This window comes from Helianthus annuus, chromosome 7, assembly GCF_002127325.2.
Source record: "Helianthus annuus cultivar XRQ/B chromosome 7, HanXRQr2.0-SUNRISE, whole genome shotgun sequence".
Lineage (NCBI taxonomy): Eukaryota > Viridiplantae > Streptophyta > Magnoliopsida > Asterales > Asteraceae > Helianthus > Helianthus annuus.
In genome coordinates this window covers 105,836,510-105,860,714 of record NC_035439.2, presented here as the reverse complement: position 1 = coordinate 105,860,714, position 24,205 = coordinate 105,836,510, and the positions used below count along the sequence as shown (strand labels likewise).

Sequence of the window (24,205 nt, the reverse complement as noted above, 5' to 3'; positions counted from 1 at the left end):
TTAACTCACAAAATTTACAACGAAACAAAAAACTTGGGAAAGATAAAAAGTATGGTGGGCCAAAATTGAAAATAAAAAAGAGCTATGATTAAATCATAAAAGATGAAAAACTTTGAGTTAAAAGTAAAAAAAAAAAAAAACAAAGGGTCTAAATTGCAAAATTGAAGTTATTTATTAATTTTAGATAAAGATAAGGATAAAAATAAGTGATATCTATATATTGGTTATTAATTATTAGTTAACATTAATATTAAAAGAAATTTATTAAACAAATATTCAATATCTACAAAACCCAATTGGGGCAATAGTGATTGCCTTCTATTGGGTAAAATGGGCGGCAGGGGAATAGTGCCAGGCAGCTGTCTGACACTCCTTTATTGGCCCAACAAATTTATGGTTTTATTCCGCTTTAAATTTATGATTTTGCCATAAGTTCAAAATTATGTTTTTGCCCCCATTTAAAAATAAATTTACGCTTTTACTCCTATCTAAAAAATTCAATTTTGCCTCCGGATAAAGATTACGACTTTGCCCCGTTTCAATTTACAGTTTTGCCATTAGTTTTTTCACTTATAATTACGATTTTGCCATCAGTCCAAAGTTATGTTTTTACCCCCACTTAAAAATAAATTAACGCTTTTGCTCGCAGCTAAAAATTCCAATTTTGCCCTCGGTACAAAATTACGATTTTGCCCCGTAGAAATTTATAGTTTTGCCATTAGTTTTTATCTCACATCCAAGTTACGATTTTGCCCTCAACTTATATTTACATTTTCTCCATCGTTTTTGTTTGTTTTCCCGGTGAAACTACAATTTTACCCCCAATGTAAAATTACAGTCATGCTGGCAGATTCCTGGCACTCCCTCATTTGTCCATTAAGTATACGATTTTATCTCTGAATTAAAATTATGATTTCGCCCTTAGTTAAAAGTTACGTTTTCCAAATCGTTTTAGTTTTTTAGCAAAAGTAGAAAACATTTTTTTTAATTGGTTGACTTAATTTAATTTTTTTTTCCGTGTCAAGGAGCCGCCTAACACTCGCTCATTAGTCCTGAAAAATTACAGTTTTGCCCTGATCCGAAAAATATCGTTTTAGTTTTTTTTCTAGCAGAATTATAGTAGTGTTTTTTTAATTGATTGAGAATTATTCGGCTATCGCCCCGCAACGCGGGCGGGGCATCAACTAGTAAATAAGATTTATGAGATTGAATGAGAGAATGCCATGTGGCATTATTTGACGTCTTTTATTATAAGTTAGTTAGATTAGTTATATATCTATCCATAATCATTATATATATATATATATATTTTATTTCTTTATCCTCTTTTTTTTTTTTTTAAAGAAACACACATATTGCGGTATAACATGTCTATTTAGTTTTTCAGTTTTAGTACCATATCAAATTTAGAATGGTAGGTAAACGAGGAATAAGTTCTCGCAACCCCATTCTCAATAGCAAATATGATCCTATCAAAATCAAAACTTTTGTTTCTTAATGTCGAGATATTATTGTGCACGACCCTTTGTGCTCTGTTCATGAAACTGATAACTTCCGGAGCAAGGTAACCGATGTATCAAAGGCACAGGGAATGAAGATATGATGGTTCTTAGCACAAGCTTTTTCATGCTTAACAATTTTCCTTGATTTCGTCTTCAACACAGCCTGGCCAGCTACACACCTGTTTTCCCTAGTGCTAACAAGCGGGAGACTTCGGTAAAGTCTATATAGGCGTGTATCACACTTGCCCAACCGAACACGAGAAATCCCTTGGGCGAAGAGTGGACCTCCCATCATGCGAGTCTGTTAGGAAATTCACGGGATCATTTGTTTTTTTGCGAAGATTCTTGCCCGCTTAAACACATCACACATGACGTCCATAACCAAGTCATATCTGTATTTAAATCTTGGCTACTCCTTGCAGTGAACCACATGTTCCCCAAAATTATCCAAGCAAACCTTACGACAAACCAGGCAAAGCTTATTAACCAGAAACAAATGGATCATTATCCTGTATTTAAGGGTGGGCCGGTATTCCACCGTTGACATGTGTTGGCCTAGCCTTTCAATGGAGATAATGGTCAGGAAATCTTGAGCATGAGGGCCCTGTAAACACTCTAACACCGCTTCAGGCGCGACGATAGGTCAAACTTCTCTTTCTAACTCTAGACAATTTTCCTATACAAGATACTCACCAAAGTACTTTGAGATTTGAGGAGTGGGGACAGGGGTGTCCTTATTAGCAAAACTATCAAGATCAAGATCGGACAGGGACATGTGCAAGTTACTCGATGCATACCCATAATCAAAGTCCACCCATGTATATACTTCATCCGTCCCATTAAAAGTGTCATATTTTGAATTTTCAAAGTCCATTATTTATAAACTTGGACTTTAATTATATATTTTTTGTGTTATATAAAACTTGATGAAAATTAACACGATAAAAACACTTGTAAAACACACTCAAATCATATAACTTTCATCAAGTATTATATATCTAACACAAACAAAATTATTTAAGGTGAAAGTTTATAAATAAAAGAGTAAAGTGCAATTTTACCCCCTGGGGTTTAGGCCAATTGGCACTCTGACCCCCCTAACGAAATAATTGCAATTTTACCCCCCAACGTTGGGGTTATGTCGCACTTTTACCCCCTGCGTCAAAGTCCCTAGTTATCTTTAAACGGTCAAAGGGCAGAAATGTAATTTTACTTTATATATTAATATTACCCCTGTACTTCTTCTTCCTACTTCATCCTTACCCCCTAAGCTTCACTCCCCCTATTCCACTCCTTCTTCATCATCAAACCCACCGGCGACTAACAACAACAGACCCACCGGCGACCACAGTGCTTCCACCTTCACTCCTTCTTCTTCATCATGAGCGAATAAGAGAACACAATGCTTCCACTTCCACCTCCGGCGACCACAACGGCGACCACACCTACGGCGATGCACCTATCCACCGGCGATGCCCCTGTCCACCAGCGATCCTCCCTGTTCTCTCACTTGTTAGGTATAATCGAACAAGTATAGTAATGTCAGGTTGAACAAGTAAAAACAGGGGTTACTGAACATCGATATTTCTGTGTTTGCAGTGGACATGAGGATTCATGTTTCACTCCGATCGATTGTGGTTTCCTTGGTTGTGAAAATATGGGGCCGCCCTTTCCTACACTTCCAGTTTCCCCCTCAGCAGGAAATGGTTGTGTAGTTGATGTTTAATATATTAGGATCTTTTTGTTTAATATATTAGGATTTTTTGATGTTTAATATATTTGGATCTTTTGGTTTAATACTGATCTAGTTGTATATATTAATGTTTTGATACCGATATAGTTATAATGTGCATTTGCATAAATGTTATAATGTGCCTAGTTATAATGTGCAACAGGTATGTGTTTGAGCTCACAAGGATGCTATATGACCAATGTTTACAGCTAATGTGTTCTTGATAAGCCTTTTTATACTCTCATGATGGTATATTGGTGTTCTTGATAAGCCTTTCTTATACAATCACAAGGATGAAATATGACCAATGTTTACAGCTAATGTCTTCTTTTGTGCTAATGTGTTATTTTGTGCTTAAACTGATAGTGGTAATCAAGCATACATGTTCTGATGCTGCTGATCAGCCAAGCAGTTTATGGTAAACTGATAATGGTGATAGTGCAGCAGGTATGTACCTTTTTAGACTGAAGGGTATAATTGTAAACTTAGCAGGTATGCTGCTGATCATACAGTTACATGATCATACATACATGTTCTGAATGCTGCTGATTTATACAGTTACATGATCATACAGGTTAGGATCAAAATGTTGATGACAGTTACATGATTCAGTTATAGGTGGATATTACTCATGTTGAATAACTCATGTTGGAACTTGATTCAGTTATGTTGTTACTCATGTTGTTTATCTACTCATCTAAGTTGCATACTTGTATTTTGTTTCTGATTCAGTACCCATGATCCCATTTCCAACAGCAGCAGCAGGTTATAGATAGATGAGTATAATGCAATGCAATTGATATTTCCAACATTGAATCAGAAACAGGTTTGAGTATAGAAACATAGAACAGGTTTGATTTTGAGTAAACTTATAGGTTTCTGATTTTTTAGTATAGAAACATAGAACAGGTTCTGATTTTGGAGTATAGAAACATAGAAAAGGTTCTGATTTTGGAGTATAGAAACATAGAACAGGTTTCTGATTTTGGCAGGATGGGTTTTGGAAGTTGCAGGGGGTAGTGTTGTTTCTTAACACAAAGTATAGGGGATAATAACAAAGGACAAATTAGTAATTTACCAGTGGGGGGTAATTGTGCGACATAACAGGAATGTTGTGGGTTAAAATTGAAGGGTAATATAGTCATTTCAAGTTATAGTTAGCAGATCTGTTAATAAAATTGACGTCGGGAGGTAAACTTGCGACATAGCACCAAACGTTGGGGGGTAAATTGCAATTATTTCGTTAGATGGGTCAGAGTGCCAATTGGCCTAAACATCAGAGGGTAAAATTGCAGTTTACTCAAAATAAAATTTTGAAAATTCAAAACAAAACACTGGAGAGAGTAGTTTTTATTTTTTTAAATATAACATAATCATATCATTTAGTTATCTAAAAACTTTGAATTACAGGTACTTCTAAACATACCCCACCTCAAAGTTAAATAGAGAGGTATATTCAGTCACAACCTTCGTATTCACCCATCTAGTTAGACAGTGAGAGTATGTATGAATGCAAGGCTTGATATGACGCGTGTCCGTTAGCCAGCTGTATTCCAAATGCAACCGCTTGCTCATCTCACATACCTTCATCCAGTTACACCACCCACCCCAACTTTAATATTTCCTCACCGGCCCCACTCTATAAAACCCATTCACCCTTTTTCTAACACCTTCACTTCTTCACACACACACACACTACTACTACTCACATAAAATATCACGTTTTCACATCATGATCATATAACAAAACCCATCAAACTTATAAAACCTTTGTTAACTAATATGGCTAATAACAATAACAATTCAGATGATCGGATCAGAGGCACATGGAGCCCACAAGAAGATGCATTGCTGCAACAACTCGTTGAAAAACATGGGGCCAGGCACTGGTCTTACATCAGCCGATCAATAGCCGGTAGATCCAGCAAGTCATGCAGATTACGGTGGTGCAACCAGCTCTCACCGCTAGTCCAACACCGTGCTTTCACGCCGGAAGAAGACGACACCATCATCCGGGCCCATGCCCAGTTCGGTAACAAATGGGCCACCATTGCCCGCATTTTAACCCGTCGAACCGATAACGCGGTTAAGAACCACTGGAACTCCACGTTGAAACGTAAGTGTTCGCCCATGATGCAACAGCCGAAGTTGAAACGGTCAGTTAGCGCGGGCCCAACCGTCCAGATCTCAGTTACAGTTCCGGTTTTGGATTCGAGTATTATTTTTAATCCGGGTGGCGAGCAGGATAACGACCCTGCTACAGCGTTGAGCCTCTCGCCACCCGGATTGTCTGCATCTGCATCGCGTGTACCCATTCCTGCGGTACCGCTACAGATGGTTCCATTGGAGTTGAATCAAGAAATGAATCATGTTAACCGCCTGAACCAGAAGAAGAAGAAGGCGGTTAAATCGTCGGAGGGTGAGGGGTCAAACCTGAAACCGAAGGAGAACCCTCCGGTGGATTTGAGCGCGGAGTTTATGGCAGTAATGCAGGAGACGATCAAGGAGGAGGTGTGGAAGTACATGGCGGGGATAGAGCAAGCGCGTGGCGGAATGTGCAGTGGTTTTATGGGTGGCGGAGTGGTGGTGAACGGTGCCGGAATCAGCAAGGGTGAGTAGTGAAGTGAGTACGAAGAATGTTTGTTTGATAAAGGAAAAAGAATAAATTGTATATACATAAAATAGTAGTTTTAATTATGTTTTAAGTTTTATAAGTTTAAGGTTTAAGGTAAATGGTTTCGGTAAATGGGTATGTGGTTTTGGGTAATCCAGTTGGGTATCACTTAATCTCATGCTCATTTAATACTTACGAAAATTATGTTTCAATCCCATACCTTGTACCGAGACAGATGTTTGGATATATGATAAGGGTATATGGTTCAGATAAATGGGTATATGATTTCGTGTAACCGAGCTGATTGGGCATCAACTAATCTCATACCTATATAACACCCGGGAAATATTTATGTTTCACGCACATACCCGGTACCATACTCAAATACCCGTGTCCTGAATATTTTGTGATGTCTGTGAAAAGGGTAGGTTGTGTGATTTTTATGACTTGGATAACTTTTTAAAACACATAATCTTGTTTTAAGAAAAGTGTTTCGTGAGTATACAAAATCTTAATTGGACAAGACATAAAAGATTTCTCAAGAACGTGACGCACTTTTATATGAAAAACAAATTGATCAGATTAAGTGTTAAATAGACCACCCATAGCATTATAGCCTAGTGGTATCTTGGTGGTGGGATAAGGGTTATGACCATTAGGTTATGGGTTCGATTCTCACAAATGGGGTTTTTCCCATATTTATTGGGTTTCCTCCTGAATTGGTGTATAGGCATTATTGACTAGTGGAGATAGATATGATCGGGTGGTTCTGCTGGTGGCACGATGATACTCTAGTGGTCCGTCAGTGATCCAAATTTGCCGTTCAAAAAAAAAAAGCGTTAAATAGACCAAATGAATCGTTTGTAAAAGGATTGAATCAATGCACTAATTGGAGAAACGTTGTAGGCACTACAAACTACAAAGAAAAACATATGTTGAAATCAATTTTTTTTTAACTTTTAGGGACGACATATCGTCACTATAGGTCTTTTAAACCTATAGGGACAACATATGATATCAACATCTTTTTTTCCTATCGGCCCGTCCCTACAGGTTGGCAAGGTGGCCCTTATTGGTGTTGTTCTAATAGATCAACTTTTAGAGATCAAAAGTCGTCTGTATAGAGTTAAATTAAAAAAAAATGGTTTAAATGTATAGGGACGATATGTTGTTTTACCAAGTTCAAAATCATTTTTTTCTAGTTTTTTCTTTAATCATATATGGGGACGTTTTGTCGTCCCAATAGGTCCAAAATATTTTTCGAGCATTCGATGTACTGAAACGAGAGATGGTTTCTAAAAACTTTGATAAAAAATTAATTTCACTTGTGTTCTCTACAAGTTGAAACATTTTTTTAAGTTTCTTATGTATGATATTAGAATTAAAAAAAATAAAAACAATTTATCTTCGAGTTATAGGAATGATATTTGGTCCCTATAGAAAAAACTAATTTTAAATAGAGGAAAAGTCTATATGAAGGAAATATCCTCCCAATAGATTGTTCTATAGAGACGACTTTTGTTCTCCCTATAGATTTTGTCCCTACAAGTGTTTGTTCTTGTAGTAAGCCTTTGCAATAACAAATTTTATACTAAAAAGTGCTGGTGTGCAAAGCTCCTCCATATGCCGGGGACGGGATATAGGGGTGTTCATCGAATCGAACATCTAATTTTCGAATTATTCGAATAATTTTTATTTTCTCTTGAATTCGTATTCGATTCGGATTCGATTAAAACTTACCGATTCGATTCAAATTCGTATTCGAATAAAAAACCCACTTCGTATTCGATTTAAACTTCGAATTCGAATCGAATTCAAATAAATTCGATTTAATTCAGATTCTTTAAAACCTAGTAAAAAACTATCAAAATGAAACATAAATTTTAAAGCAGCCACAAAGCACGATATCAGATTAAAAAGTTCCAAATAAAGTACCATAAGTCTAAAATTCAAAACGAGAAGTCAGGAATAACCACTCCACATTACAAGCCAATATTTTTAGGGTTATAAATCTATTAATAGATTTATCACTTATATTTTAGTTATAGGTCATGTAGTGGGTTTGGTAATGGTTAATTTTAATACTTGGAAAAACATTGAAAATAATTTATAGTATAGCTTAATAAAATTTATATATGCATTATATAAAAATAATAAATAAAAATGTATGATTTTTATTCGAATTTCGAGTCGATTTGAAATTATAAATTCGTATTCTATTCGTATTCGATTTACTTGACTCGAATTGAATCGAATTCGAATTCTTTTAATCGAAACGAACTCTTAACAACCGAATCGAATTTAAACGAATTTCGAATTTTTCGAATTTGAAACGAATTCTGAACATCCCTAACAGGATGGGGTGTCGAGCTAGTTTAGTCTGATGTACGCATTATTACCCTACATTTATTTTCGTAATGTATTGTTTCCTAGACTCTCAAATCGACACATGTAAAAATTTTTATATTTAAAGGAACAGTTGACTGCTCAAACTAACTGTGATAGTGACTTAACAAATCGGGACCTCCACTAAGATATATTCTTTCTATCTGACTAACACATTTTTGTATAAAACGACTTGATAAAATCTATGATCAACTGTTTTGGAGCTTCGGAGTATTCTTACTATAAACTTACAAGCATTAGGGGTAGGGGTTTTGGAGCTTCGGAGTATTCTTACTATAAACTTACAAGCATTAGGGGTAGGGGTGGTCATCACTCATCACTCGTCACTCACTCACAACATCCAATCAATTTCCGCCATGTCATCGAGCTTTATCATCACTAGTGGTGGATTTTAATGGAAATGTTCATCACTCACTACACAGTCATCTCCATCATCAAAATCATTCACAAAGCAACAAACAAGTTGAATATACAACGCGTGATAGTGGCCACACGTTGTCAAGTTAACGCGTGATGGTGGTGACCGACGGCGGTGTGCGTTATAATTTCACGAGTGGTGGCACCTCCATCACGGACCGCCCCGAGTCCCCTTATAATTAAAGTTTTCAAAAAAACACATACACGTTATGCAGTCTATTTTCAGAAAACATGTCATTTAGGAAGACCTTTAAACGGGTTAATAAGTCAACTTGCTTATTAAGTAGGTCGTGCTACGGCTAACAATTATTTTAAATGAATAAATGAGCCGTGTTCGGGTTAACTTGTTTAAAAATGGGGTTGTTTCAGCAACCTAAAACCTGTTTTTTTCTTATCGTGTTCGAATGTGTTTCGAGTCGTGTCAGAAATTACAGTCCCTAACGTGATACACATAAAATATATATATCTATTTTACTAATAAAAGATTTCATCTAATGTCATGTGTCATTCTCTAATTTAATTTTTACTTGTATAATGTCATGTGTCATTCTCTCATTTAATTTATTTATATATGAAATTAATACAATATTAGCATAGTAGATTAATTTCTAATATTATTAATTATTGATCTATCTAATAATATATAAATATAAATAACTGTTATACATTATCCAATTTATCTTTACGTTATTTTTTTAAAGATTACATGAATTTTGTCTTTGTTTTATTTTTTCCATTAATATATTTAAATTATAAACTGATGAATAATTAAATGAGTACTTAAATTAAATTGATAAATAATTAAATGAGTATTTAAATTTAATTTTATATAATCCTTAACTTTTATTTTAATTGATGATCAATAATAATTAAGTTATTTTATAATTATTGTAGAGGATATTTATATAGCATCTTCAGTTGACATTTGAGCAGTGGGATAAACTAACTGGACATGTTTGATTTGCTTTAGTTATTAACAATTACTAATATATAATTTGAAGTAATAATTACTGAAATCCCCTGTGCGATTCGGCGCGATGCGCGAATTCAATTTCAATCGATGTCAGTTTTGTTCACTACGGTGATGACACTTAGTATAACAAACGAAATAAAAAAACCAAAGAAATGAAGTCGTTAAACTTCATAGTATAAAAGTTTTATGGTCATTTTAAAAAAATGTTTAAACTTTATTAGTGTTCCATTCCAAATTATTTATAATTCAAGTTGTTTAAATTGCAAGGTTTAACTTATGTATTTAATGATAATTAGCAATAATTATCCGTTATATATTGGCCTCTTAATATGTTAATATGTGTAAATTTATTTCAAAATTATTGTATTTTCTTTAAATTTCAAAGAAAAAACTGACATTTTCTTGATTATGGGTGGTTTAATTTTAGCAATTTTTGTATCATATTTATCATCTATAATTTATGTAAGATTTTTTATTTATTCAACTCATATAATGCATGGGTCTATAACTTAGAATACATAACAAATAATTGTAAATGTTGTTTGTACCATATAAGATATCATTTATCAAGCCACACAACTCGTTCATTAATTTAAGGGATATTGCTCTCTAATAATTCTTACTAGACATCATTGACCATTGGTAGTTTCACATTTTTTTCATTCATCTTATCAGTCCCACATTTCAACTATTTTTTCTCTACTGTTACTGAGTTAAAAAAAAATGTAACAAAAATTCTACATAATATCAAATAATTATTTGGACTGCTAATCAAAATATTTAATATTTCCAACTGTAAACAGCTAAACTAAAAATAAAACAAAAGGGAATAATGCAAAGATACCACGTGCAGTTAGTTGTTAGATCCACCGTACAAGACAACCGTTAAATCTTAAAGGTCAAAAAGCATACCGGGATTCCTTCCATTTTATACTGCTTTATCCTCACCAAACAACTACCCTAGATACCCATGGCATTATAGCCTAATGGTATTTTAAGGGTGAGATAAGACTTATGACCATTAGGTTATAGGTTCGATTCTCACAAAGAGGGTTTTCCCAGATTTATTGGATTTACTTCTAAATTGGTGTATAGGCATTATTGCCTAGTGGAGATGGATATAATCGGATGGTTCTGCTGGTGGCACGATGATACTCCAGTAGTCCGCCAGTGATCCAAATTTACCGTTAAAAAAAGATCCATTGGGAATAGCCCAATGGTATTGGTGAGTTAGATAAGGTGTAGAATAGTAGGAGGTTATGGGTTCAATCCCCATGGTATGCAAGTTTAGCCATAAAAAAAAAAAAAAAAAAAAAAAAAAAAAAAAACCTACTACCCTAGATAAGAATTAAACATTTTAAGTTGACAATTAATGTTGACTGCCACACTTGTATCTTACTCTTCATTTAATCACATGACATGTAACTAGGGGCGGACCCAAGGTCAGCCTAGGGTGGGCGGGCGCACCCCCGGGGAAAAAAATATTTAGTGCTAAGTTCCGTCGAAAATCCCGTGCGCACCCGTTGGAATTTTTCGTCCGCACCCCTTGAATTTTTCAACCGCACCCTTTGGAATTTTTCGACCGCACCCCTTGAAATTTTTCGTCCGCACCCCTTAGGTAAAAAGTGTTATCAATTTATATTTTAATTTTTTTAGTAAACTCTTATTTAAAAAAAATACTACCTAAATTATATAACTTTTAATACCTAACTAACTAAACCCAAATACTCATACCTTTACCAACTTATAATTCATAACTAGCTAGCCCATTAAGTCTTAGCCCATTAACCAAACCTAACAATATTTCAAACTATAATAAAATAATTAAAGCCCAAAAGCTTTAGAAATTCTCTCCCGCTCTCTCTCTCTCTCTCTTTCGTCATGCACTGCCAACGAATAACATCACCCAGCGACAACAGTCCAACAGCCGGCGACCACCGTAATTAGCCACCATACCACCGTCGTTCGACACCAAATCTAACCAGAATCCGAACACGGGTAAGTTTCTTTGTTATTTTGATGATTTTGGTTGATATTATAGGAGAAAAAAAGGATAATAAAGTTGTTAAATAGGTTTGAAATTTTGTGTGTTTTGACGTTGTTTATGGTTGTTTAGATGATTTTTAGGGTAATTATGTTGCTTATATATTTTTAGGGTGATTACAACTTACGTTATGATTTCTAGGGCTTCAATAGTTGAAAACTAAATAGAGAAAGAATTGCTTAAGAAATTAGTTTTAGATGATGTTTTGAATAGATTTCAAAAAATGAAAACTCGCAAGGCGTCGACGTTTTTTATTATTATATAACTTTAGTTTGATGTTCGTTTGTTTTACATGACCCGACCCGGCCTGACCCGACCCGATACGAACCGATTTTTTTACTTATATGCCTAGGGGCCTAAAATTTTTATAAATGTTCCGCACCCCATAGAAAAATTACTGGGTCCGTCACTGCATGTAACGCCATGTACCGTAATCAAAAAGTTATAAAGTTTGTTATTGACTTTTCATATATGATATACCTTTTCAACAACTCAATAGTCATGACAAAGGAAAAAGAAAAAGGAGTGAAAATAATTTTTATAAAGCGGAACCAACGGCGTAATTCGTTATAATGTTTGTTATTAGATTGTTTATGTATGTTATACCTTTTCAACTACTCAATTGCATGAGTCGTGACAAAAAGAGAGAGAAAAAAAGAATAAAAAATATTTTCTATGAAACAGAATATCTGTTAAAATAAGAGTCAGCAGCACAATTTGTTATAAAGTTTGCAATGAACTTTTTATATATTTTGAAACTTTTCAAAATCACATGAGTCATGAAAAAAAGAAAAAGAATAAAAAGTTTTTGGGTTTAGTTAGTTAGGTATTAAAAGTTATATAATTTAGGTAGTATTTTTTTTAAATAAGAGTTTACTAAAAAAATTAAAATATAAATTGATAACACTTTTTACCTAAGGGGTGCGGACGAAAAATTTCAAGGGGTGCGGTCGAAAAATTCCAAAGGGTGCGGTTGAAAAATTCAAGGGGTGCGGACGAAAAATTCCAAGGGGTGCGGACGGGATTTTCGACGGAACTTAGCACTAAATATTTTTTTCCCCGGGGGTGCGCCCGCCCACCCTGGGCTGACCTTGGGTCCGCCCCTGATAAAAACATTTTATATGAAGTGGGTCACTTCCGGTACCGATCCAACTTGTTTAATTAGCTGAGTTGATGAACTACTAAAACCAGTAAAACCTACCCGAAAAACCAGTAAAAATTTGCACTTTACTAGTCAGTTGGTTTATAATACTAGTCTTACGACTTAAACCTATTCAAGTGGTTCAATTGATGAACGCTAAATTGGTTGGTATAGTGTTTAAATATTAAATCGAAATAAAGTTAGAACGTTTGAATATTAAGTTTTTTTTAAGAATATTTACATAACCAATTTTAAGTATGTAATGATGAGAAATATATGCATTTGTATTTGTTAGGATATGAGATGCTTTTAGCATGCTTTGATAACAAGTATGAATCAGTTTTATATAAACAATGAAAATTGCAGATTTAAATGAGCATACAAGAGTAGAAAGTTATATCAAACTGTTTTACATTGATAATAAAAAAATTACAAATACAGAAAGATTATACTAACTCCCCCTCAGCTTGATCACTCAACTTTGTTTTTCGTACCAAATGAATATAAGTGATGTGATTAAATAGATCTCGAATAGGTTAGATATATTTATACAAGTACTAAAGCTACGTTGGCAATCAGCTGGTGTTACCTTAATAGTGGCATCTAACATTCCTAGTAGAAAATATTCCTTAGGTGTGAGCAAACATCTGCGTGAATCTAACATTTGATCTATTACATACAAACTCTGTTCTAGGCTAAATGCTTTTACATTGAATAAATCTCTGTTCTTCAAACCCCTGTTGCTTTGTTTCAAACATCTGTTTTGCCAAAAAGATGTTTAGTCTTCATGATCAATGCTTTGCTTCAGCTTGACTTTGGTTATTAAAGAGTGGTTCCAAGACTCTGGACAGATCTTTGAATGTCTTCAACAAATGTTCTGATTAGTGTTCAAGATTCAATATCTTGGGGGGGGGGGAATAAGTTCAATCAATTATTTACCTTCTTGATTTGATTGGCATGTTTTGGCTTTCAGAAGTCGTCTATTCTTTTGTAGGTCCAACAATTTCCCCCTAGAACAGATGATGCCAAAACTTAGTATTATTTGATCTACTTTTATTCCTCATCAGCTTCTCCCTGATTCGGCCCTTGAACTATAATTCATAGTTCACGGAGTAGCTATCTTCTGGATCCCTTTCGAGTGGAAGACTTATTAAGTCTTGTAGATCTGCATCTTTGAGCTCAAAGGCACTATTCATAGAGATCTTTTGCCTTTCCCCACTGGCCCTAAGCATAGTCAACTCATGGGTTGACTTGTCAGACTTCCATTTCAGAATTTTATGACCAGGAGAGTATGATGGGACTAGAGTTATTGCAGATGAATTTGGTGAGACGGGTCTTCCTAAAATTTGGCAAATCAGGTCTTCTGGATTTTGATCTGGATGTTCATACAGTAGTTCACATTTGATCCCTTCTTTTCTCACTTCATCTTGGTACTTCTTCATATTTTCTGCAGACATTTCCTTTTGCCTTTTGAGGTAGCCAATTACAGCTGAAGAAATGTTCTTTACTATAGGAAGTTCTGACTAGGGGTGGCAATCGTGTCGGGTTGATGGGTTGGCGAGTTAACGGATTACGGGTTGACGGGTTGGTGGGTTGAAATGTTCAACCCGAACCTGGCCCGTTTAACCCATATTTTTAAATGAAATGAGTGATATAAGTTGACGATTTATAAACGAGTTATTCGATTTTAAGCGAGTTATTGATAAAATGTTTAATGATGAGTATGAGTGTGATAAATAAATAATATAATATGTCAAAATTAACATTATTATAACTAACCATGTAAAATAGAAACCGAAAAACAAAAACAAAAATATAAAAGTTTTTTTTATCTAAATAGTTAAACGGATTAATGGGTCAACCCGTATTTATACGGGTCAACCTGAACCTGGCCCGTTTTTAATACGGGTCAACCCGAACCCGACCCGTTTCTATTTCCAGGGGATGTGAAAACGCAGTTATGGCTATGGTGGTTGATGGTGGAAGTGATGAGATGGGTGAGGCTTGGGGAGTTTCTTCATCATCTTCTTTGATGATGAATTTTGTTATTCTTCCCCTTGTATATGGTGTAGGTGTCTTTGTTGGTGGAGAGAGGTTGTGGGTGGGTAGTTTTCTTTTGAGTACCCCTATAGGGGTACTTTGGTAAATCTGCAAGGTCTGTTGTGGTTTTGTGGTTGGTGATGTTGTGGTAGATGTAACATATGTTGTCACGTTTGTGGTGGCAATAGATGTTGGATAGTGAGAGCAGTGGTTTGGGTGGTGACAGTGGTTTGGTTGGATGGAACACTGGTTCCTGCAACAGATGTTTGAGTAGGCTTGGCTTGTCTTGGAGGTTTCCTTGTTGTGGGAGTAGTATATGTTAAGGTTGTTGAAGGGCCCAAATTTTGTTCAATCCTTATTCTTTCCAGGATTTTTTAAACTGCTATTGCATTTTCAGCTTCCCTTGTGTCTCTTCTTTTTCTTTTCAACTCCATCTTGTTAGGCATTTTTGGTTGTAGAGGTGTCAGGTCTCTTTTGAACCTTTTTTACTAAAGAGGAAGCTTTCTCATGCTATCATTCTCCCCTAATCTCTGCTTGGGTATCATTGTACCTAGCATCCACCAAGTTTCTTATCAGCTTCATGTGCATGTTGTGGGTTGTATCTGTAGATTGCTTTTGAAGTTGAAGGTACATTTGTGCATGCACCCATATTTTTTTGTTATTTCTACATTGGTTGGTAGAGTTCTTAAGTTTTGCACCAAGGTCTTCACCATTTCTTTGATTCCATCAACTAAAGACTCTATCTTGGATACATACTCCGTCAATGCTTGGTATCTTAACCCATCACCTAAGTGAATAGGATCATTTGAGTTCCCAACTGAGGTGGTTGTACATGGTTTTGAACCAAGTGCCCCTTGTTCTTGGTTCTAGGGACTTCCAACTCTTATAGAGTGTACTATTGTAGACTCAACAATTGTTGCCTTCAAGGAGGTCTTAGTTATGTAACCACTTTCCAACTGTGAGACTATTGTCTCTACAGTTGTAGTAGTTGCCTCACTTGAAAAACCTTCAAGTGCCACTTGTGACATAAGAGGTGTACCATCCTCTACTTGTGGGCTAGCAATGACATGACTTGGCCCAATCACTTGTTGTGGCATGCTCTCAGTGATAGGTGGTTGGGAGGAAATTGGTATATCCAAGTCACTTTGGTTAATTGCATCAAGCAATGGTTTTATGGTGGAGAATATGGAGGAAATTTTATTTGTGGATGGTGGAGAGGAAAGAGAAGTAGCCTTAGGAGAAGGGCTTGAGAATAGAAGTTCAAGTGAATCAACTATCTCTTGATTTGGTTCCGTTGTGCTTACAACACTATCCTTTTGTGAGGATTTGTGAGGATTTTGGATGGGTGAGATGTTTGCATCGGTTGTGAGGAAGTAATAGCAGATGCATGTGGCTCTTATCTTGCAGCAGGATCCTCTGGCACCTCCACATCTAGAGTTACCTTCTTTTTTGGCTCGTTTGGCTTTTCGGATTACGGAGGACCTTGTTAGAATTGTTGATGTGGGTTCCACAGTGAGGGGTTGGTCACTGTGAACATCAGGAGCAGTGGGCTCTACAACAGAGGTTGTAACCTCTGTTGATTGGTTTTGTAAAACATTTTCTTGACCTTTATTGGTCATTATGCATGTAGAGGTTTTATTTGAAAAGATTTCCATACCAAGATCTTTTGTAGATAAAGGTTTTAAAGTTTTGAGAAAACATCCATTTATTGAAAAATTTGTTTGCTAACAACTTTTGCATATGAGGAACCATTGTTTGAGGTATGAAAACCACTGTTGTATGTCACACATTGGTTTAAAACAGATGTTAAAAATACAATGGTTACCTATAAGCAAATAATTTAATTTGATTAAACAGATGTTAGGATCACTAAAACGGTGGTTTATTCTATAGAACAGAGTTTTGATTTTTCAAGAATTTTAAACAACTTTTTACTGTTTTGTGCGAAAATTTGTGGTTTTACAAGGAAAATTTTAATGTTTTATTATTGGGACCAAGAATTTTGAATCCTAATTGATGTGCGTTAGGTGTAATATATTTTAAGCCCGTTTTACACTTTTTAGCCAAGTTTTAAATTTATAAAACACGATATTTACTAACACTAAACACACATATGGGCAAGTGCACCCATCGTGGACGTAGTATTGTGTTGGTAAGATACCGAGGTCGTCCAAGGACACAAGAGCTTTTAATACCGGTTTATCCTCAACGTCTAACCAAATCAAAAAGTTTAGAAAAAGGTTTTTAAACTAGAAAAATAAAACTAACTAAAATGCTGAAAAATAAAATAAAAATAAAAACAGATAGACAAGATGAATCACTTGGATCCGACTCGTGTGTAGTGTAACCTTTGATTATTTCCGCACTTTTGCACATTTTAAGAGATTATCTTAGTTATTGTAGTAGGCCCCTCTTTTGAAGGTGACGTTACCCTCAACCCAGTAGTTTGAGTCAACAAGGATACAATCCTAAAGGGTCAGATTATTGAAAGATAATTAATTAAGTTATTAGTGCATAATGTGGTAGGCCCCTCTTTTGAAGGCGACGTTACCCTCGGCTAAGTAGTCTGAGTCAGCAGGGATACAGTCCTAAGTAGCCGGGTTAAAGTTTTAATAGTAGTTTAACTTATGAGGGGGTCAAAGAGTTTGGACCCCCGCCATCCAATACCGGTGGTATTGAAGGAGGTCCTACTAAATTTGACCCAGGTCCTTTGCAGGATCTATACACTAAACAATGACAAGACTCTTACCAAACCGTTCCTTAACCCCCGACCAGGTAGCCAACATATCTCCATATAGACCGTGGAGATATGAATGGTGAAAATCTTTTATTTTATATAGACAGTAAAATAATGCCAAGACACCACGGACAAACGATAAGGAAGAGTCACCTTCAACATAAGAAACTAGTTATTAAAGTCATTAATACATAATCAAATAAAAAGTGCGAAAAGATTAAAAATAAAAAGTATTACACTAAACACTTGTCTTCACCAAGTGATGTAAGAGACTTAGGCAAACATGGCCTTTGATTGTCAAGAACTCTTACGATCAATCTTGGATCCCGAGACGACTCGCACACTCTATGATGGACAATGGATAATGGTGGTGGATGATGGTGTTGTGATGGTGGTGGGTGGTAGGTGAAGTGTGAGAGAGGTGGTGTGTCAAGGGATGAGTTGCAAGTGAGCCAAGCACTCCTATTTATAGGCTGAATAAAAGCTCGGGCACGGCCCCGTGTCTGTTGGGCACTACCCCGTGTCCATCCTTCTCTCTTTCTTCATTAATTGAAGTTTATCTGCATTAGTTGACCACGCCCCTATGTCCGCTGAGCACGACCCCGTGTGCAGAAGCATATCTGTACTATCAAGATTTGCCTGGATTTCGCGAATCTTATAGTTGACCACGGCCCCATGTCCGCTGAGCACGGCCCCGTGGTGGGCGATGGAAGCTTCTACAACTTTGTCTTTTCTGCTGACACTTGGGCACACCCCCGTGCTCACTGAGCACGGGGCGTGTTCAGCCTTCTGTTCTCTTATTTTGCTTGGGAAGATGCTATCGGGGGGTCGGGCATGCCACGTTTGTTCCTTTTCTTGTATTTATGTTAGATTTAGCTGCCTTTTTGCTTCTTTTGTTCATTTGAACTTATTTAATCCTGAAAATACAAAAGGAAGACAAAAACACACTTTTTCCAACATTAGTACTAAAAAAGGGTTAGTTTTATACCACAATTGATGTAATTTATATGTTGCATTTTGTGCATATCACTAATCCATGTTTAGCATCCCAATTCTGGAGATCAGGTTTTCAATAGTAAAAAAATATCCAAGGCTTTTGTGAATACATCTGCTAGCTGATCTACAATGGGAACATGGTGAAGTGAGTGATGTGTGTCGGTGTGAATATATTTTTAGTTATGTTTAAGCCCTTTTTTAACACTTTAGTCAAGTTTTAAATCTATAAAACACGATATTTTACTAACACAAAACACACATATGGGCAAGTGCACCCATCGTGAGCGTAGTATAGCATTGGTAAGATACCGAGGTCGTCCAAGGATACAAGAGCTTTTAGTACCGGTTTATCCTCAACGTCTAATCAAATCAAAAAGTTTAGAAAAAGTTTTAAACATGAAAATAAAAACTAAAAATGCTGAAAAATAAAATAAAAATAAAACAGATAAACAAGATGAATCACTTGGATCCGACTCGCCTTTAGTGTAACCTTTGATGATTTCCGCACTTTTGCACGTTTTAAGAGATTATCTTAGTTATAGTAGTAGGCCCCTCTTTTGAAGGTGACGTTACCCTCAACCCAGTAGTTTGAGTCCGCAAAGATACAATCCTAAAGGGCCGGAATATTGAAAGATAATTAATTAAGTTATTAATGCGTAATGTGGTACACCCCTCTTTTAAAGGTGACGTTACCCTCAGTTAAGTGGTTTGAGTCAGCAGGGATACAATCCCAGGTAGCCGGGTTAATGTATTAATAGTAGTTTACATATGAGGGGATCAAGCTATTCGCACCCCCGCCATCCAACACCAGTGGGTATTGAAGGAGGTCCTAGTAAACTTGACCCAGGTCCTTACAGGATCTATACACTGAACGATGCAAGAACCTTACCAAACCATTCCCTAAACCCCCGACCAGGTAGCCAACATATCTCTATATAGACCGTAGAGATATGAATGGTGTAAATCTTTTATTTTATATAGACAATAAAATAATGCCAAGACACCACGGACAAATGATAAGGAAGTTTCACGTTCAACATAAGAAACTAGTTATTAAAGTCATTAATACAAAACCAAATAAAAAGTGCGAAAAGATTAAAAAACAAAAGTATTACACTAAATTCTTGTCTTCACCAAGTGATGTAAGAGACTTAGGCAAACATGACATTTGATTTTCAAGAACTCTTACTATCAATCTTGGATTGTGAGACTACTACACACACTCTAAGATGGATGATGGATGATGGTGGTGGATGTGGGTGTTTTAATGGTGGCGGAGTGTGGGTGAAGCGGGAGAGATGTGGTTTTCCAAGGGATGCCTTTGAAGTGAACCAAGCACCCCTATTTATAGCCTGCACAGAAGCCCGGACACGGCCCCCTGTTAATTGGGCACGACCTCGTGTCCATCCACTTTCTCTTTCTTCATTAATTGCAATTTGTCTGCATTAGCTCCGCACGCCCCAGTTTCCGCTGGGCACGGCCCCGTGTGCAGAAGCGTATCTGTACTATCAAGATTTGCTTGGATTCTGCGAATCTTAGAGTTGACCACGGCCTCGTGTCCAGTGGGCATGCCCCGTGGTGGGTGATAGAAGCTTCTACAACTTTGTCTTTTCTGCTGACACTTGGGCACGCCCCCGTGCTCATTGAGCACGGGGCGTGTTCAGCCTTCTGTTCTCTTGTTTTTTCTTGGGAAGATGCTGTCGGGGGGTCGGCCATGCCACGTTTGTTCCTTTTCTTGTATTTATGTTAGATTTAGCTGCCTTTTTGCTTCTTTTTTTTCATTTGAACTCATTTAATCCTTAAAATACAAAAGGAAGACAAAAACACACTTTTCCCAACATTAGTACTAAAAAAGGGTTAGTTTTATGCCACATTTGATGTAATTTATATGTTGCATTTTGTGCACATCAAATACCCCCACACTTGAATATTTGCTTGTCCACAAGCAAAACTCTTTATAATGTGGCTTTTCACTCCCAAATGGAATGGGTAGAAGAGAAGGTTTTTGGGCTTGTCATAGAGTGTCGGGATTCCAAGATTTTTATTAGGTTTTGTTTTTATTTTGTTTACAATCCTATTCGTCATGATTTATTTAAAACATTATATAAGATAAATTACTTATTAAGGCATAACGTGCCTTTTTAAAATTCCATTTATATACCACATACCTCACGGGGGATCACTCAACACTCGGCCGAAGATGTATTTTAGTGAATCACTCGAGAGTGGCATGGAACTTACTCCTACCATAAGTTTGCCAAGTAATCAATCCTCCTCATTTTTAACTATATACCTTTGTAAATATTAAGAGGACTTTTGGGGTGAAGGGTTAGCCTTGGGTTAGGTAGGTGGTTGGGTTAGTGGTTAGTAGAAAAAGGGCGAAAGTCGTAAAAAGCATCGGTTTTTGTAATACTTTTTATTTTTCATAACTTTTTATTTTGATGAATCATTTTTTATAGGGAAGTCATAAGAAAAACTGAGCTTGTTACTAAAACAAAGGGTTTAAAATAAAAAGGTTTTGGTGCGTAAAAAGGTGTTTGTTTTCGGTTAAGAAATGAAAAGGTTTAGGCTCAAAGGGGTTAACTAGGGGGATTTTGGGTAGGTGTTAAAAAAAGAAAAATAATGGTGTAGAAATAAAAAGGGTTAGTCCTAATGCCTCCATCATTTACTTAGTTGGGTTTAAGTTACTTACTTGGTTCATCAAAATAAAATAAATTTTGAAAAATAAAAAGTCTTTCAAAAACCGACGCTTTTTACGCTTTTCCCCTTTCACTAACCACTAACCCAACCACCCACCTTCCGACCTCCCGACAGCATCTTCCCAAGCAAAACACGAAGATAGAAGACTGAACACCACAGGGGCGTGCCCATGTGTCAGTAGAAAAGACAAAGTGGTAGAAGCTTCCATCGCCCACCACGGGGCCGTGCTCAGCGGACACGGGGCCGTGGTCAACTATAAGATTCGCGGAATCCAGGCAAATCTTGATAGTACAGATATGCTTCCGCACACGGGGTCATGCTCAGCGGACACGGGGGCGTGGTTAACTAATACATACAAACTGCATTTAATGAAGAAAGAGAGGAGGATGGACACGGGGTCGTGCCCGAGCTTCTGTTCAGCCCATAAATAGGAGTGCTTGGAGCTCTTGCAACTCATCCCTTGGCACACCACCTCTCTCACACTTCACCCACCATCCACCACCATCACAACACCATCATCCACCACCATCATCCATTGTCCATCATAGAGTGTGTGAGTCGTCTCGGGATCCAAGATTGATCGTAAGAGTTCTTGACAATCAAAGGCCATGTTTGCCTAAGTCTCTTACATCACTTGGTGAAGACAAGTGTTTAGTGTAATACTTTTTATTTTTAATCTTTTGCACTTTTTAATTGGTTTTGTATTAATGACTTTAATTACTAGTTTCATATGTTGAAGGTGATTCCTCCTTATCGTTTGTCCGTGGTGTCTTGGCATTATTTTACTGTCTATATAAAATAAAAGATTTTCACCATTCATATCTCCACAGTCTATATGGAGGTATGTTGGATACCTGGTCGGGGTTTAAGGGAATGGTTTGGTAAGAGTCTTGCCATTGTTCAGTGTATTAGATCCTGCAAAGGACCTGGGTCAAATTTAGTAGGACCTCCTTCAATACCCAACGGTATTGGATGGCGGGGGTCCAAACTCTTTGATCCCCTCATAAGTTAAACTACTATTAAAACTTTAACCCGGCTGCGTAGGACTGTATCCTTGCTGACTCAGACTACTTAGCCGAGGGTAACATCGCCTTCAAAAGAGCGGCCTACCACATTATGCATTAATAACTTAATTAATTATCTTTCAATAATCCAACCCTTTAGGATTGTATCCTTGCTGACTCAAACTACTAGGTTGAGGGTAACGTCACCTTCAAAAGAGCGGCCTACTACAATAACTAAGATAATCTCTTAAACAAGTGCAAAAGTGTGAAAATAATCAAAAGTTACACTACACACGAGTCAGATCCAAGTGATTCATCTTGTATATCTGTTTTTACTTTTATTTTATTTTTCAGCATTTTAGTTAGTTTTATTTTTCTAGTTTAAAAACCTTTTTCTAACATTTTGATTTTATTAGATGTTGAGGATAAACCGGTATTAAAAGCTCTTGTGTCCTTGGACGACCTCGGTATCATACCAACACTATACTACGTCCACGATGGGTGCACTTGCCCATATGTGTGTTTAGTGTTAGTAAATATCGTGTTTATAAATTTAAAACTTGGCTAAAAAGTGTAAAGAGGGCTTAAAATATTTACCTAAAATATATTACACCTAACGCACATCAAGTTTTTGGCGCCGTTGACGGGGACACAAGGATTTTAAGAAAGTTAGGAATCAGCGGCCTAATCATTTTTTTCTATTTTATTTTTATTTTTTAGGATTTTCTAAATTTTTCAGCTTCTGCAGAGCTCAGCACGGGCCGTGCCTGGTCGGACACGGGCCGTGCCCAGCAGTGTTACTGGCAGTTTTTATTTTCCGAGTTACAGAGAGCTGAGCACTGGGCCGTGTCGGTGCAACACGGGGCCGTGTCCAACTTCCCAGTAAAAGGGATCCGAAAAACAATCACTGTATCTCTGACCACTGGCCGTGTTCACTGAGCACGGGGCCGTGGTGAACTTTCTGACCAACATTCTTTTCTGTTTTTGTTGCAGGACTTGGAACCCAGGCACCACATCTGAACTTTCTACGTAGTGTATGAGCTCCAGTTCTAGTAGAGACATAAAAGAACCTCTAAAAGAACCCGAACGCTTTCTCAGAAAAAGACTTAAAGCTAAAAACCAAGAGAAAGTTTCAGGGGACCCACTTCCAATGGCGGACCAACGTACCCTCATGGATTACCTACGACCCACCGTGGGTAATCTCGGCGCCGCTATCAATGCACCGAATGTCGAAGCCAACAACTTCGATCTTCGGCCACATTTGATACAGATGCTTCAGAACTCCGCAACCTTCCATGGGCTTGCGGACGAGGATCCCCATCTACATATTACTAATTTCTTAGAAATATGTGATACCTTCCGGATCAATGGAGCATCAAACGATGCCATCCGCCTTCGGATGTTTCCATTTTCACTAAAAGACCGAGCAAAGGCTTGGCTCAATGCCCTCCCAGTTGGCTCGGTAAACACCTGGGATGAACTAGCCCATAAGTTCCTATATAAGTATTTCCCTCCCGCTAAAACGGCTAAATTAATGACTGAAATTAATACATATTCACAAGAGGATGGGGAATCCTTGTATGAAACTTGGGAAAGGTTAAAGGAGCTATTGCAAAAGTGTCCTCATCACGGTCTTGCGGTATGGAAACAAGTATCCACTTTCTACAATGGGTTGTTGCCACACACAAGACAAACACTTGACTCTAGCTCCGGGGGACTTTTAGGTAATCACCGCCCACATGAAATATACAATCAAATTGAGGAAATTGCTCAAACCAATTTAGTGGCACACTCCCCGAGGCAGTAAATCTATTGCCCCGGGCACCCATAAGCTTGATGAAAGCACTTCTTTACAAGCCCAAATCGAGGCCCTTTCTTCAAAAATCAAAAAGCTAGAAA

At 36.9% G+C, this 24,205-nt stretch overlaps 1 protein-coding gene and 1 non-coding gene across 2 annotated transcripts; one reads left to right on the top strand and one right to left on the bottom strand.

Moving 5' to 3' along the window:
- Positions 1 to 4,925: 4,925 nt before the first annotated feature.
- LOC110866362 (transcription factor MYB73) lies at positions 4,926 to 6,030 on the top strand. Its single transcript, XM_022115530.2, has one exon. It carries the CDS (start codon positions 5,017 to 5,019, stop codon positions 5,851 to 5,853), a length of 837 nt encoding a protein of 278 aa, XP_021971222.1. The 5' UTR covers positions 4,926 to 5,016; the 3' UTR covers positions 5,854 to 6,030.
- Positions 6,031 to 23,834: 17,804 nt separating this feature from the next.
- Positions 23,835 to 23,941, bottom strand: LOC118480627. Its single transcript, XR_004863607.1, has one exon. It is a non-coding gene; the product is annotated as a small nucleolar RNA R71 (small nucleolar RNA).
- Between the last annotated feature and the right edge of the window lie 264 nt (positions 23,942 to 24,205).